At 31.1% G+C, this 13,097-nt stretch overlaps 2 protein-coding genes across 2 annotated transcripts; both read left to right on the top strand.

The window, feature by feature from the left end:
* Nucleotides 1-1,172, top strand: LOC126762824 (uncharacterized). Its single transcript, XM_050479866.1, has 2 exons — nt 1-6; nt 78-1,172. Exons 1-2 carry the CDS (start codon nt 1-3, stop codon nt 1,170-1,172), a joined length of 1,101 nt encoding a protein of 366 aa, XP_050335823.1.
* Nucleotides 1,173-2,823: 1,651 nt separating this feature from the next.
* On the top strand, nt 2,824-12,017 carry LOC126761675 (SPRY domain-containing SOCS box protein 3). Its single transcript, XM_050478032.1, has 3 exons — nt 2,824-3,745; nt 9,543-10,098; nt 11,622-12,017. The coding sequence occupies exons 1-3, from the start codon at nt 3,326-3,328 to the stop codon at nt 11,747-11,749; spliced, it is 1,104 nt and encodes a 367-aa protein (XP_050333989.1). The 5' UTR covers nt 2,824-3,325; the 3' UTR covers nt 11,750-12,017.
* The last annotated feature ends 1,080 nt before the right edge of the window (nt 12,018-13,097 follow it).

The raw sequence follows: 13,097 nt of genomic DNA on the forward strand, positions 1-13,097 counted from the left end.
ATGAAGGTATGTAAAAAATTATTTAAATTTGCGGGAACAACTAATTTTTTCCAACCATCTCTCACCCACATTTCCAGTTTATCAGAGTGATATTTTCAATCAGCTGCGTCTTAGCCTTAGTCACAAGCATGAACGACATGGGATCGCTGAGTTTTAAATGCATCTTCGATCCACATAAAACTATTACCAAAATAATACCGGGTCATCTTGTTATACAACATGAAAATGAGTATAGATATAATTATAAAACAACATTACAACCAGTGGACTGTTTCATAAATGTGGCGAAAAATTCTATTATAAATAAGAGAGTGGATAATATAAAAGAAGAACTTGAAGTACAGAATTTGAGGAGAGTCGAAGACCCACTAAACGGCATAGAGTACAATGAATATATACAAGCACGGAAAGCAAATGAAATAGAGAACTCAAACGAGGTGAGAGAGGGTCTACAAAAAAGAAAACTGAAACGCGTTATTAACACAAAAGATGGCGCTGAAATAGAAATCTATTATAGATCCATAGATGAAGATAAACAATTTAAAAATCAAAAGTTTAAGCAAATAACGAAAATTGTTAGCTCGAAAAAAGCAACCGATATAATACCAAGCGAAAATAAAACAATAAAAAATGTACAAAATTTGCGAAAACCCACCGTTTATCAGAGATCTATAAACGAGGACAAGTTATTCAAAACAAAAAAGTATACAAAAATAACGAAACGGTTGAAATCAAAGTACCTTAGTGGAAAAGTGGGCTTGGCCAAAAATTCGAAAGGCAAAGTGAAAAGTTTATTTAAAGACTTTTGCAATAGCGAAAGTGTAGGCTTGAAAAGCTCAAACAGTGAAAGTTGTTTTAGAAAAAATTTGGTCAGTGAAAATTACGATCTAGAAACAAGTAGTGGCATTGCAGCTAGCAATGACATATCAGCTTTAGCTTTAATTGAGTCTGATAAAAAGCCGATCCCGGCAGTCTTGGAAGGAAATGGTGTCGAAATTCAAAGCTCTCATGAAAATAATATGATGGAGCGCAAAAGTCCAGTTTATAGTGAGATGCCTAGAACATCTAATAAAATTTCAAACCATAAATCAAAGCATGCGTTATTTAATAAAATTAATTCTGATAATTTGTTGGAAAATATTTTGTTTAATCCAAGGTTTATTTATGCTTAATATTTATGATAGTTAGAGAAATTAAAAGAAAAAAAAAGAAATTTGCAAATCATAAACGGTCTTTATGCAAGAGTAATGGAAAATTATAATAAATTATTCCTTCAAATTGTATCGTTCTGAATCCAAACATTTGAATTATTTTTTTTTATATTTGGGGTATTCACAACGTGTCATAAAGCATCGTAAAATCATAAAATCATAAATGTTTATACTAGTTTGAAAAATTTGTTGTTGCATGGCATACTGAAATAAGCTTACGCAAATACAACTCTGAACGCTATGTTTTCGGATCGTTATAACTTATAACTTTATGAGACTATGTGAAACCTCTAATTATAATTAAAAAAGCTAAAAAATTAGGTTAAAAAATTAAATAATGGGTTGAAAATAAGAAAAAAATATTTAATTAATTATAAGTATTAAATTGAATAATTGTGTATTTCGTATTCTACCATTTTGATTATTTTGTGAAAAGGAAAATTATATTAAATAAATTATATTAAATAAATTAAATTATATTAAATAAATTATTAAATTATTTGTATTTAATACTTTTTAATTATATTGCTTCAATTAGAAATATGTAAATCTTTGAATTTCTTTCCATTACAGCTTTAAATATACACAATATTTTATTTTAAAATAAATTTATAACTCGATATAATATTTTCTCATTTTTTATTCCCAAACGTCTTGAACTTCAATTTTTATTAAGAAAGCAAAAAAATACAATTTTTATTATTTAATTTAAAAAAATAAAATTAAAATATCAGTTTATCTAATCCCAAAATAAGAATTTCAAATTTTATTTTAATCCCAAATTCCAAACAGAATTAAAAATTTAATTTTTGTATAATCAGAAATAGATATCTGATTTTTCCAAATATTTTTAATTAATAAATTCGCAACGCTAAGTGTAAAACACAATATTCTCCACAAATACCAAACAAGTTAACATGCCACAGACAAAAAGAAAAGTGAAACTTACATTCATATGATATTTCCCAATGAAATGTCGATTTTTGGCATTCCAAAGTAAATAGACTCATCCTTTCCAAAAATATCACTACCACTCATACAAAAATATACATACAATTTCTCGAACATTGCGTGGACAATTTATGATATGCCCAGCCAATAACTTCTCCACTTTATTTCTTTAAAACACGTTATGTTATAAAAAAAACCATCAAACTCACTATAATTAGTTCACCGAACCGTGCAAAAGGGATATTATATATTTTAATTCGTTAGTTATTGCCAAATATTTTAAAAATTTAATTAATCACAATTCAACATATCGGAGGAAGCTGAAGGATCGTAAAAACTAACTGTCAAACGAGTGAGGATAAGGAAACTCAAATTACAGTTATCGATGTAGCACGCTATCGAATATGAAAATACAATTGGTTACTTTATTCAGAATTTACTTTATATAAAAAACATATTCATAGCAAGCAAAAAATAATAATTTAAAATTTGGCATACAATCTTATGTTGAAATAATAATTTAATATAAATAATACAAAGAAATTATCGATAATTCTCGCCACCGCTAAGCGCTAACCTCTCTGTATTTGCGCGCAATTAATATGCTTATCGATAACCAACAGCTGTTTATAAACATTTCATTCTCCACAGCAAGCGCGTTTACCACACCCCTCATTCTTCGCACATAAAACTTTCGGAACAACTATCAACACAGGAATTATTCCTGTATCAACAGCTGGCGTCTTGTTTAAACAATAGCATACATAAACTGTTTACAATTTACAAAGTGTAAGCATAGATAATATATATACATAGATGTGTAATCAATATTAAGAGACGCAAAGTTATACCCGAAGTCAAATCACCGGCATTGGCACAGTCGCTCAACGGAACTCGTGAAGAGCGCAAGCTAGCTAGCCAGATAAATTGGGAAAACACTACATTACAAATATCTAACAAGTTTACTGTGTGTAGGCGCTATACGCATAACTCCGGCAAAGTGTTGCTTGTGGAATTTTCCACGCATACATAAATGAACACTCGCTGCGTGCATGCAAACGTCTTGTGTGTATTTTATATCTACAACTCTTGGCCAACATTTGTCCATTCATAGATCACGCTTACAACAACCGCAAACATTTCGAACTTTCCAGAATTAGAAAATGTCTCATCGTCGCCAACTATACATAAACGCTACACAGCGACCCGTTGAACCCTTTTGTGATTGTACATTTCCGAAAAGTGTCTTGCTGGCCACTTATAAAGGATATCTACCAGATTTAGTGAATTGTCGTTGTGGTGAACGTGTTGTGGAAAATAAAAATGAAAATTTAGAACATACTGTCACAAAAGATTCTAATCTGGAGAAAGCGCCGGAGGAAATTGTGTGTCAACCGAATGGTTTGCAATGGAGTTGGGAACAGAATGAAACAACTGACACCTTGATCAAAGGTGCTGACATCACTTTTCACCCTACCTATAGTCAGGGTACTGCAATTGTGCGCAGTGAACGGCCTCTTAAGACGGGCATGGTGCATTTCTGGGAGATGCGCATCATAACGCCACTATCCGGCACCGATGTGGTAAGTTTGAGTGCAAATTAATTACTTGAGTTTTGTTTTCAAGAGATTTGTTATTATTATTTTTTAATTATTTCTAAGGCAGCAAAAAATAAAATGAAATTATTTGACATTTTCAGCTTACTCTATAAGCAACATTTTTTTTTATACTTTAATAATAAGACATATTTTAATTATAATAAAAAAATGTGGCTGCTTTCGGATTATAGCGTTAATATTAAAATATTTTATTAATTCTGATTTTATTTTTAAAATCATAGCCCAAATGGCACACGATTTGCTGCTCAAGTCTCAAACTTATCTCTCAGTCTATCATTTAGTCATTTAAAGTAGAACAATGGGTCAAAGTTGCAGGCTTTTTAATTTTAATATATCACAATCTATTTTCAATTATCAACAAATTTTAAACAAACCGCCTTAAAATATTTTCCTTAACAACAAGTTTGATTCGTTGTAACTTCTTGAACGCTTTTAGTTTTTTTTTTTTTTTGTAGACGTATGTACATACCTGTCGCACTACTCACTTGCAGTTCTTAAAAAATATGTACATATATTTGTATGATCATGTGTATGTATGCACCTACTATTTCTCAGTTGCTTATGCACATTCGTATTTATTATCGAAGCCTTTGTTAAAATTATTCTTTTTTATTATTTATTATCGTAAAAAACAAACCTTAGTTCATACACCTTTATACTTTATATGTGTATTATATATTTTTAAAAGAATGATACCTTTATATATTATTCATAAATATGTATTCATATACGTTGTTTTGTTCATAATTATATACTCATAATTTTTATTTATTTTTTACAATCGTCGTTATGCGGGCATTAATAGCTTGTGAGCATATTTATGTATATATACATGTGTACATAGGTATATATGTATGTCTGCTTTTATTGTGTCAACTGTCTGCTGGTGATTAAATGCTAAACCGTTATCAATTGAAACAATAATTAATTTTATTTTTTATTTGTTATTTAAAATATGTTTCATAGATTGTTTATGTTTAAAGTCAAATGCACACACCTACATACTTATGTATAATACATACATATCTATAAGGCCAACAGAGTTCTTTAGCTTTTGTGTTTAAGCTTAAGATAACACCTAATAACCTCATACAAAGTGCATAATGTCTCCATATGCAGCGTCTCATTTCCTTTCTAGCCAAGCTTGCATTGCAACAAATGCAGTAATGAAATTTTGTTGTAGATGTTTTTGTATCTTGCGTTGTCAAATTAGAGTTTTATTGCTGCGCTTAATACTTACTGCACTCGTGTCTAAATTTAGTGAAAATTTATTCAAACATTGCTATAGAAAACTCGCTAAGGCTAAAAGCATTAGTAAAGTAAATGGAAGAGGAGAATAAGTCTAACTTTTGTAACTAATATTCTCACAAAAACAACAACAAATACATTTATTCGAATTACAAGCTCTTTCAATGGCTATGAAATATTCATATAAGTAGATATGTAAAATTCATTTGGAAAAGAGAATATGTCGAACTTCTATGACTAATAGTGTAACAACAACAACTAAGAGATCAACAATAAGCGAGACATTTAGGAAAAATTTGAGATATATGTATATGTAATATAGTTCAATTAAATATATAGTATGTCATGTACGTATTGTAGTTTTTCTGATATCCTGCATACAAAAACATATGACATACATATAAGCTAAGACACAAAAATTTCTTATAAAAGCAAAAAATTACTTTTAATTAAATTGTTATTTTAAGGGCTATATCCATCTTGCTTTTGTGAAGATTTTTTAAAAGGCGTTGTATTTAATGAATAGAAATAATGTAATTTTATGGAATTTTATGTAGTTTAGAAATCAGTAATTCATTTTAAAAATACTCCCTTGATTCCGTAGCTGATCTCCAGGAAGACATTCGAAAAATCATTATCCTGGTAGTGAAGAAGGAAGACTTTTCCACTAAAAATTATCGAAAATCCAAAACCAAAAAAAAAACTACATAATTATTACGATGAAAACAAATAATGATCGAAGGACTAGTCAAAATTTTGATTTTTGACCAAACGTGAGAAAACTTACACTTAGTAGTGGCATAAACATCGATATTATTGTCAAAAAAAATATTTCTTTGAGTAGAATTTCACGTCGTTCGATCCAGCCGATTCGGAGAAATCTTTCTGACTGACTCTGTCAACAGTGTTTCGAAAAAATAATGCGTTTAAAGTTTTAAAACCGATTACACTAGTTAAAATTCTTACAAATACCCTCATATCTCCCAATTATTTGGCAGATCGCCAAAACGTATTTGTAAGATGTACATGTGTATGTACTTATGTATTTATTTGTTTCGCTCCACTTTGATTTTTATCACAATTCAATCATGTGGTTGGTTATTTACCTAAGCTTGAGTTTGAAATATTCACAAATGCACTCAAGCATACATTGTTGTTGGCAATTGATTGAAGACAGTCAATTGCTTTTAATTTAAAGAATTGTGACGTATGATTAAATATGTTAGGCGAAATGTGAAATATGGTCCTAAAGCCACTATAAAGGTCTGCCAGAACGTCGGCTTTAACAACAACAACAACAACAGCGAAGATCGGCTGCATGTGACAATTTATATTTCAATGGTCTAATTTGTAAAAATTGGCGCAGTTGGAGTTTATTTGAATGTTAATTGAAGAAGAATAACGCAATGGCTTTATATGTATACATATGTACATGCATATACAATTTATATATAGAATAGTACACTTTGATTGAACCTGAAAATATTATGAAATTTATATATTATATAAGAAATAAATTAGCTGTTGCTTTTTATATCTGTCTATTTGTTAGGATATACCGAAGGTTTCTATATTAATCCTGAATTCCGAAAGTAAAACTCACTATTTACATACGTAAATACATAAATAAATGAATCCATATGTACATACAAACATAACTAAAGTAGTAACAAATCCTCGTTAGTTAGTTAGATTTGTCGATATTATTTGCTAATTAATTGGACTACGTATTGTTTCTGCTAACTACGGCGTTAATGCAAGCGTCAGTTAAATTTGCGTCATTACAATAGCTGCCTGGTTCAAGTGCTCTTGTCTTGCATACTAAAGAGGTACACACAAATTTGTGCTGCAACGTGCCCAAACTGCTTAAAATGTCAATGTATTTTAACGTTAACTGCTATTTATATAAGTGCATACATATATGTATGTATTTTTAAATATTTTTTAATGCTATTTTGGTTTCGGAAAAACAAAAACTACATTTTGAGCAATCAAAGAAATTCTGAAATTAAAAAAAAAAAATGTTAAACTCGGCGCCATTTTCGGTGACTTCTCGGAAAAAAGATACGCAAGAGATCATCTAAAAGGAAAAACTACGTGTTTTAGTTAAAACCTTAACTTAGAACTTGCACGAAGGAAAAAAACTGAAAATTGGGTTTTTGACAGAAATTTTTACTAAAAAATGAAAATTTCAGTGAAGATTTCGCGACATTTTTTTCCAAATAGTTGTAATCGAAAAAAAAATCCTGCGTCCAAGTCTTTAAGAATTGTATCTCAAAGACCTATGTAAAATTTCATGAAGATCGGTTGAGTAGTTCTCGAGAAATCTTGCCAACCGACTTCAAAAACACAGTTTCGAGAGAAACGCTTTTAAAGATTTGAGTGACAATAAAAGTGGGACACAAGTGCACAAGTTCCCAACGCTGTAAGTTTAATCCAATTGAAAAATGAAAAAGTTGTGATCCCAAGTACCGGATTGACAAAATGGTATGTTAATGCCACATTTATAATTGAGAGTGAAAGAAATAAAATGTTTTTGAATTTACAATTTTTCGCTAGTGCGTTCTTTTCATTTTCAATATTCTAGAACAATGATCGGCAAACTTACACATTCAAACGATCTCCGCAATTTTACAGTTTTTCATTTTAATATTGAGATTTTTAAATGAAATGCTTAATTTTTAGTTCCGATTTTACAATTAAATATTGAGTTTTTGATCCTTTTTAATTAAAAATTACCAACGCTGATTTTTAGGTTATGGTATAGTTTATTTTTTAACATTATATATATATTTTTGTTGTAAAAAACACACAACATCTTACAACATTGTGAAACTTACCATATTGGACCAGATAGGCACAAAATGTTAATATGGTTATACCTATATAGGGGTTTAACTTAGTCTTATAAAGTTATAAGTTATAACGATCCGAAAACATAGCATTGAGAATTGTAAATGTGTAAACTCATTTTTGTATGTAATCCAACAACATTTTTTTTAAACCAGTGCAAAAATTTATAATTTTATGATTTTACGATGCTTTATGACGGGTTGTGAGTACCCCAATATAGGATTAATGTATCATATTTATACCCTGAACAGGGTAGGTATATTAAGTTTGTCACGAAGTTTGTAACACCCAGAAGGAAGCGTCGGAGACCCTATAAAGTACATATATATACAAGTATAAATGGTCAGTATGTTGAGCTGAGTCGATTTAGCCATGTCCGTCTGTCTGTATATATACGAACTAGTCCCTCAGTTTTTAAGATATCGTTTTGAAATTTTGCAAACGTCATTTTCTCTTCAAGAAGCTGCTCATTTGTCGGAACTGCCGATATCCGACCACTATAACATATAGCTGCCATACAAACTGAACGATCGGAAAAAATTCTTGTATGGAAAACTTTTGCATTTGAATATTCACGAAATTTGGCATAAATTATTTTCTAAAGCAAAAATGTAATATCCGAAGAAATTGTTCAGATCGGTTAACTATAGCATATAGCTGCCATACAAACTAAACTATCGGAAAAAAGTTCTTGTATGCAAAACTTTCGCATTTGACGTGATATCCTTACAAAATTTGACATGGATTACTGCTTAAGGTAATAATATAATCTCCGAAAAAATTGCTCGCATCGGATTACTAAAGCATATAGCTTCCATATAAACTGAACACATAGTTACTAAAATAACTGCACCTGTGAAGGGCATATTAGCTTCGGTGCAACCGAAGTTAACGTTTTTTCTTGTTTTAATAAACATTGTCATAAATATATTTAGATAACTGTGTAAATATAACATTTAAAGTTGCATATATATGAATGTCAAGTTTATATATTGCATTCAATTGCGTTTTGTTTTTTGGAACTTAAAGGCGGTACATTAGATAGAGTAGCATCTTGTGTCGGTATAATTCCAATGGATTTAAAATTATTTGCACTTATACTTTACATTATCTTATCAGCAACTGCAACTAATTAGCTTGGATGAAATTTAAAGTATGAAAGATAAAGTATAGGTGCAGACGCGGAGCACTGGCACGTACCAATTTTATTATACACATATGTATATATATTTACATATACATACATATACTATATATTATATAGTATACACTATGATTATTCAAATTTTTATTATTTAGCATACTATTCATTCACAGTAGTTATTTTTTTTTAGAATATTTGTGCATTGTAAGCTTCTGTTTGCCCGCGCAATACACAAAGGCTGATAAGCCACGCGCTGAACTTGTACAAAAAAGGTCAAAAAATAGCAAATATATTGAAATTACACGATTTTCTCTAGTTACTAAGCTCACTTATTGATTTACACATGTAAAAAGTAATTATTATATATGTACATGCATACATACATATATGATATATATGTAATAAATATAAAAAATATATTTATTGCTGCTTATCTGCAACACACATTAATTTATGTTCATTAACAAATAAAAATTAATTAATATTTGTTTTTGTCTTCTCCTCCACTCCTTCCAGATGTTCGGTATTGGCACCGATAAAGTTGAGCTCAATCAATTCCAGTATCATTTCGTTTCGGCGCTCGGCACAAATGCACAATCCTGGGGTTTTTCCTACAATGGCAAAATACAACATAACGGCGTACAATTGCCGTATGGCCTCAAATTCTCCCAGGGTTGTATTGTGGGTATTTGTTTGGATCGTGCGCGCGGCACATTGGAATTCTATTTGAATCGTCGTTCATTGGGCGTGGCCTATACGAATATACCGTTGGATCCAGAGGTCAAACTCTATGCTATGGTCTGTTCGACAGCCGCCAAGTCAATGGTGCGTTTAATAAATTCCACCTCGCAAGCGGATTGTCTGCAATTGCGCGCTTTTAAAGCGCTCTCCAAACAGCCGAAAGATTTGCAGTTACTACGTCAGATGCCCGGTTTTCGTGGTATATTGAATGATTATTGGTTCCTAACGCCGCCGGTGCGTTATTCACGTCGCAATGCCGCTAGCGAATTGGATATTGCCGATGAGGCGGTGCTATCGAAATCGAGACTGAGCAGAAAGCAGAAATATAAAGGTTCGTTGGCATACAATTTTGATATTATTATTATTTTTTCGGCAAATATAAGTCGAGATCAGCAATTCCCCAACGACTCCAATGACAAGTTTTGTAAAAAAAAACACTTTTATAGGGTTATCTTTTAGTTTGCTTATTCAAAGTATACATTTGTCACAATTGAGGGATGTGACCAACCTTTTCAACTGGGGGGATATGAACTTTATATACTTGTATTTATGTTAAAACAAGAAAAACATTCAACCTCGGCTACGCCGCAGCAATAATACCCTTCACAGTTGCATTTTTGTATAGTGTAAAAGGGTAATAAAGTGATTTTTTCATTATTTCGTTTGGTCAGTTTGTTCGGCAGCTATCTACTATAGTAGTCCGAACTGAACAATATTTACGTATGTATATGTATTATAGTGTTGTCTGAGACAATCATTAACTCCAAATTAAGTGAAGATATCTCGACAAATAAAAAAGTTTTCTATACAATAGTTGTAACGGCTATCTAGTCCCCGTTTGGTTGGTAAAGTTCAGATAAGTTGACATCGAGGTCATCCAAGGGTAGGCTCGTCGAAACAGGTCGGACCAAGGGTGAGGGGTGTCAGATGTGTAGGGTTAACTGGGCATGCAAAGAGGTGGTTAGTGTCATGGCTCGTTGCATGCTGAACATATATTTGATATGTCGGGATCGATTCTGGATAAATAGAAGTTTAACCTGCTACAGTATCCAGAACGAAGCTGCGTCGTCGCAAATGTTAATCGATCTAACGTCGTTTGGATGCTATAGAGCTCCGATATCGGCGGTTCAAACAAATGAGCAGCTCCTTAAGGCGAAAAAAACTTGTGAAAAATTTCAAAACGATATCTCAAAAACTGAGGGACTAGTTCGCGTATATACAAAGAGACACACAATCAGGGCTAAAACGACTCAGATTGTCACGCTAATCATTTATATATATACTTTATGGGATCTTCGACGTTTCCTTCTTGGTGCTACAAACATAGTGACAAGTTTAATATAGCCTGTTCAGGGTATAAATATTATGGCAAGTGGAAATTTCCACCAATAGACACTCAGGTTTCCTTAAGCGTATTTTATTGAATTCAGTTCCTGTCAAAAACTGTCACCGTAGCTTCTATTTAAACACAATTCTTGATTACAACAACAGGAACATCTATAAAAGTGCATATATTGTAGATATTTTTAATATTCTAAGAGTTAATTTAACTTATGAATATATTACTATAAAGGGACAGGGAGTTTGCAACTGCAGAACACCTGCTAATTGACTGCTTAGCAGTCTGCAGACGCAGGATAAAGACCCTAGGATCCATGTTTCCAAACAGTGGTCACATCGCCTGACTAGCACCTAGCGGTATAATGGTCTTTATCATTATGCTGGGGCGAGGTGAGTCTTTGTTATTTTAGAGAGGGCACAATAAATCTAAGGTCGCGGTTACTATAAATACTTTAAATTCCATTTTAATAATTTATTCATTATTTTAGCTGTTCTTTTTCCTTTGTTTTACAGATGATGACTTTGACATAGATGATCTCTACTCAAATGCGCACAAAATAGCAATGCGTTGCAGCCCAGAAAAGGACGATGATTTGCATCCGAGCGAATTTTTCGATGAATACTTTCATTTCCTATTTTAAGCGTCCAGTCAAACTGTAAAAGACTAATTTTCGCTAAGAAAAACAATTAACAAATGCCCATTGTAAATTTCCGTGTACCCATTTAAGCTTTTACAAACATTTATGGTTATGAAATTTGTAGTGCAATTAGAATTTGTAAATTTAATTATAAGCTTTTTAGTGCGAAATAACAGTTGTACATTCGTGCTTAAAATTTTCCATTGCCATATTTTTGTAGAATTAATTTGTGTACTAAAATTATGAACAATGTGTTACCATCAAACCGTCACATGGCATTTATTTTATTTAACTTAGTGATTTACAACTGTTTACAAGCATTTCTAGTTAGATAAATCCTCCGACTTAATTTAATAACACTTAACTCTTTACGCGCATAGCATTTGAGCCAATTTAATACATTCTAGCATCATACTTTACTGACATTTCTAAGTCGCTTTGTTACTTTTCTTGGACTCTTTTGTTTTTGTTCGCTGCGTGTTCAATTGATTTATAAACAAAACCGTGCTAAAACACTTGTCGCATTGTTTGCGCTTGACTTACATAAGTACATGTTAAATAGTTAAATATGTGTATATATAAGAATTAGTTGTAAAATTGTATATATAGTAACTGCATTTCTGTGAGAGATGCACTAATTGTTTGTATACAAATAACTCTATTGTGAGTTTAATTATCGACTGTGTTCAATAGAATTTTGCTAATCTCAGCTAATGCACAATTAGAACACTAATTTGTTTACTTTCGTTTATTAATTAGCGATATTTTAAGTGCTCTTTATAAATAAATAAATTTATTAAAATAGTTTTTATACCCTGCACACAAGCAAGAATTAAACAATAAATGCTACAAAAAGTTACTTTTATTACGATGTTAAAAAATATGTTTTTATTCCTGGATTTTTTTCTTTTTTGACACTTTTTTTAAAGAATGACAAAACAGCTGCAATCGTGAAATATTTGCAAATGATATATTTTGCTATGAACGAATGGGAACTGCTTAATTGTTACATTCACTTAACTTTAGTCATCGCGCTGGGATTAATGAAAGCAAATTTTCCAATTCAATAAGTTCAGAGTAAATATAAATTACACTATGCAACAAAAACGACTTTAATTCTGATCATTTGAATAAGCCAGATTTGCCAGTTGAGTCTTAATCTAACCTCCAAAGTTGAAAAATTTTATTTCGCATTTTGAAATTGAGCATATCGAAATTATTATTAAATATAATATGTAAGTTACAAGAAAAATAAAAACATAGGAATCATCCTCGTTTTCCGCTTATTTCAATTATGTATAACATTTTACGACTACGTTTATAAGACAAACATAAGAAGACCTTTCTAACA

This window comes from Bactrocera neohumeralis, chromosome 6 (genome assembly GCF_024586455.1).
Source record: "Bactrocera neohumeralis isolate Rockhampton chromosome 6, APGP_CSIRO_Bneo_wtdbg2-racon-allhic-juicebox.fasta_v2, whole genome shotgun sequence".
NCBI lineage: Eukaryota > Metazoa > Arthropoda > Insecta > Diptera > Tephritidae > Bactrocera > Bactrocera neohumeralis.

What these genes read in the sequence shown, in the direction of transcription:
- LOC126761675 (XM_050478032.1), top strand. Translation starts at nt 3,326, where the DNA reads ATGTCTCATCGTCGCCAACTATACATAAACGCTACACAGCGACCCGTT. An exon ending in CACTATCCGGCACCGATGTG is followed by an intron (nt 3,746 to 9,542) that starts GTAAGTTTGAGT and finishes CACTCCTTCCAG; the next exon opens with ATGTTCGGTATTGGCACCGA. An exon ending in CAGAAAGCAGAAATATAAAG is followed by an intron (nt 10,099 to 11,621) that starts GTTCGTTGGCAT and finishes TTTGTTTTACAG; the next exon opens with ATGATGACTTTGACATAGAT.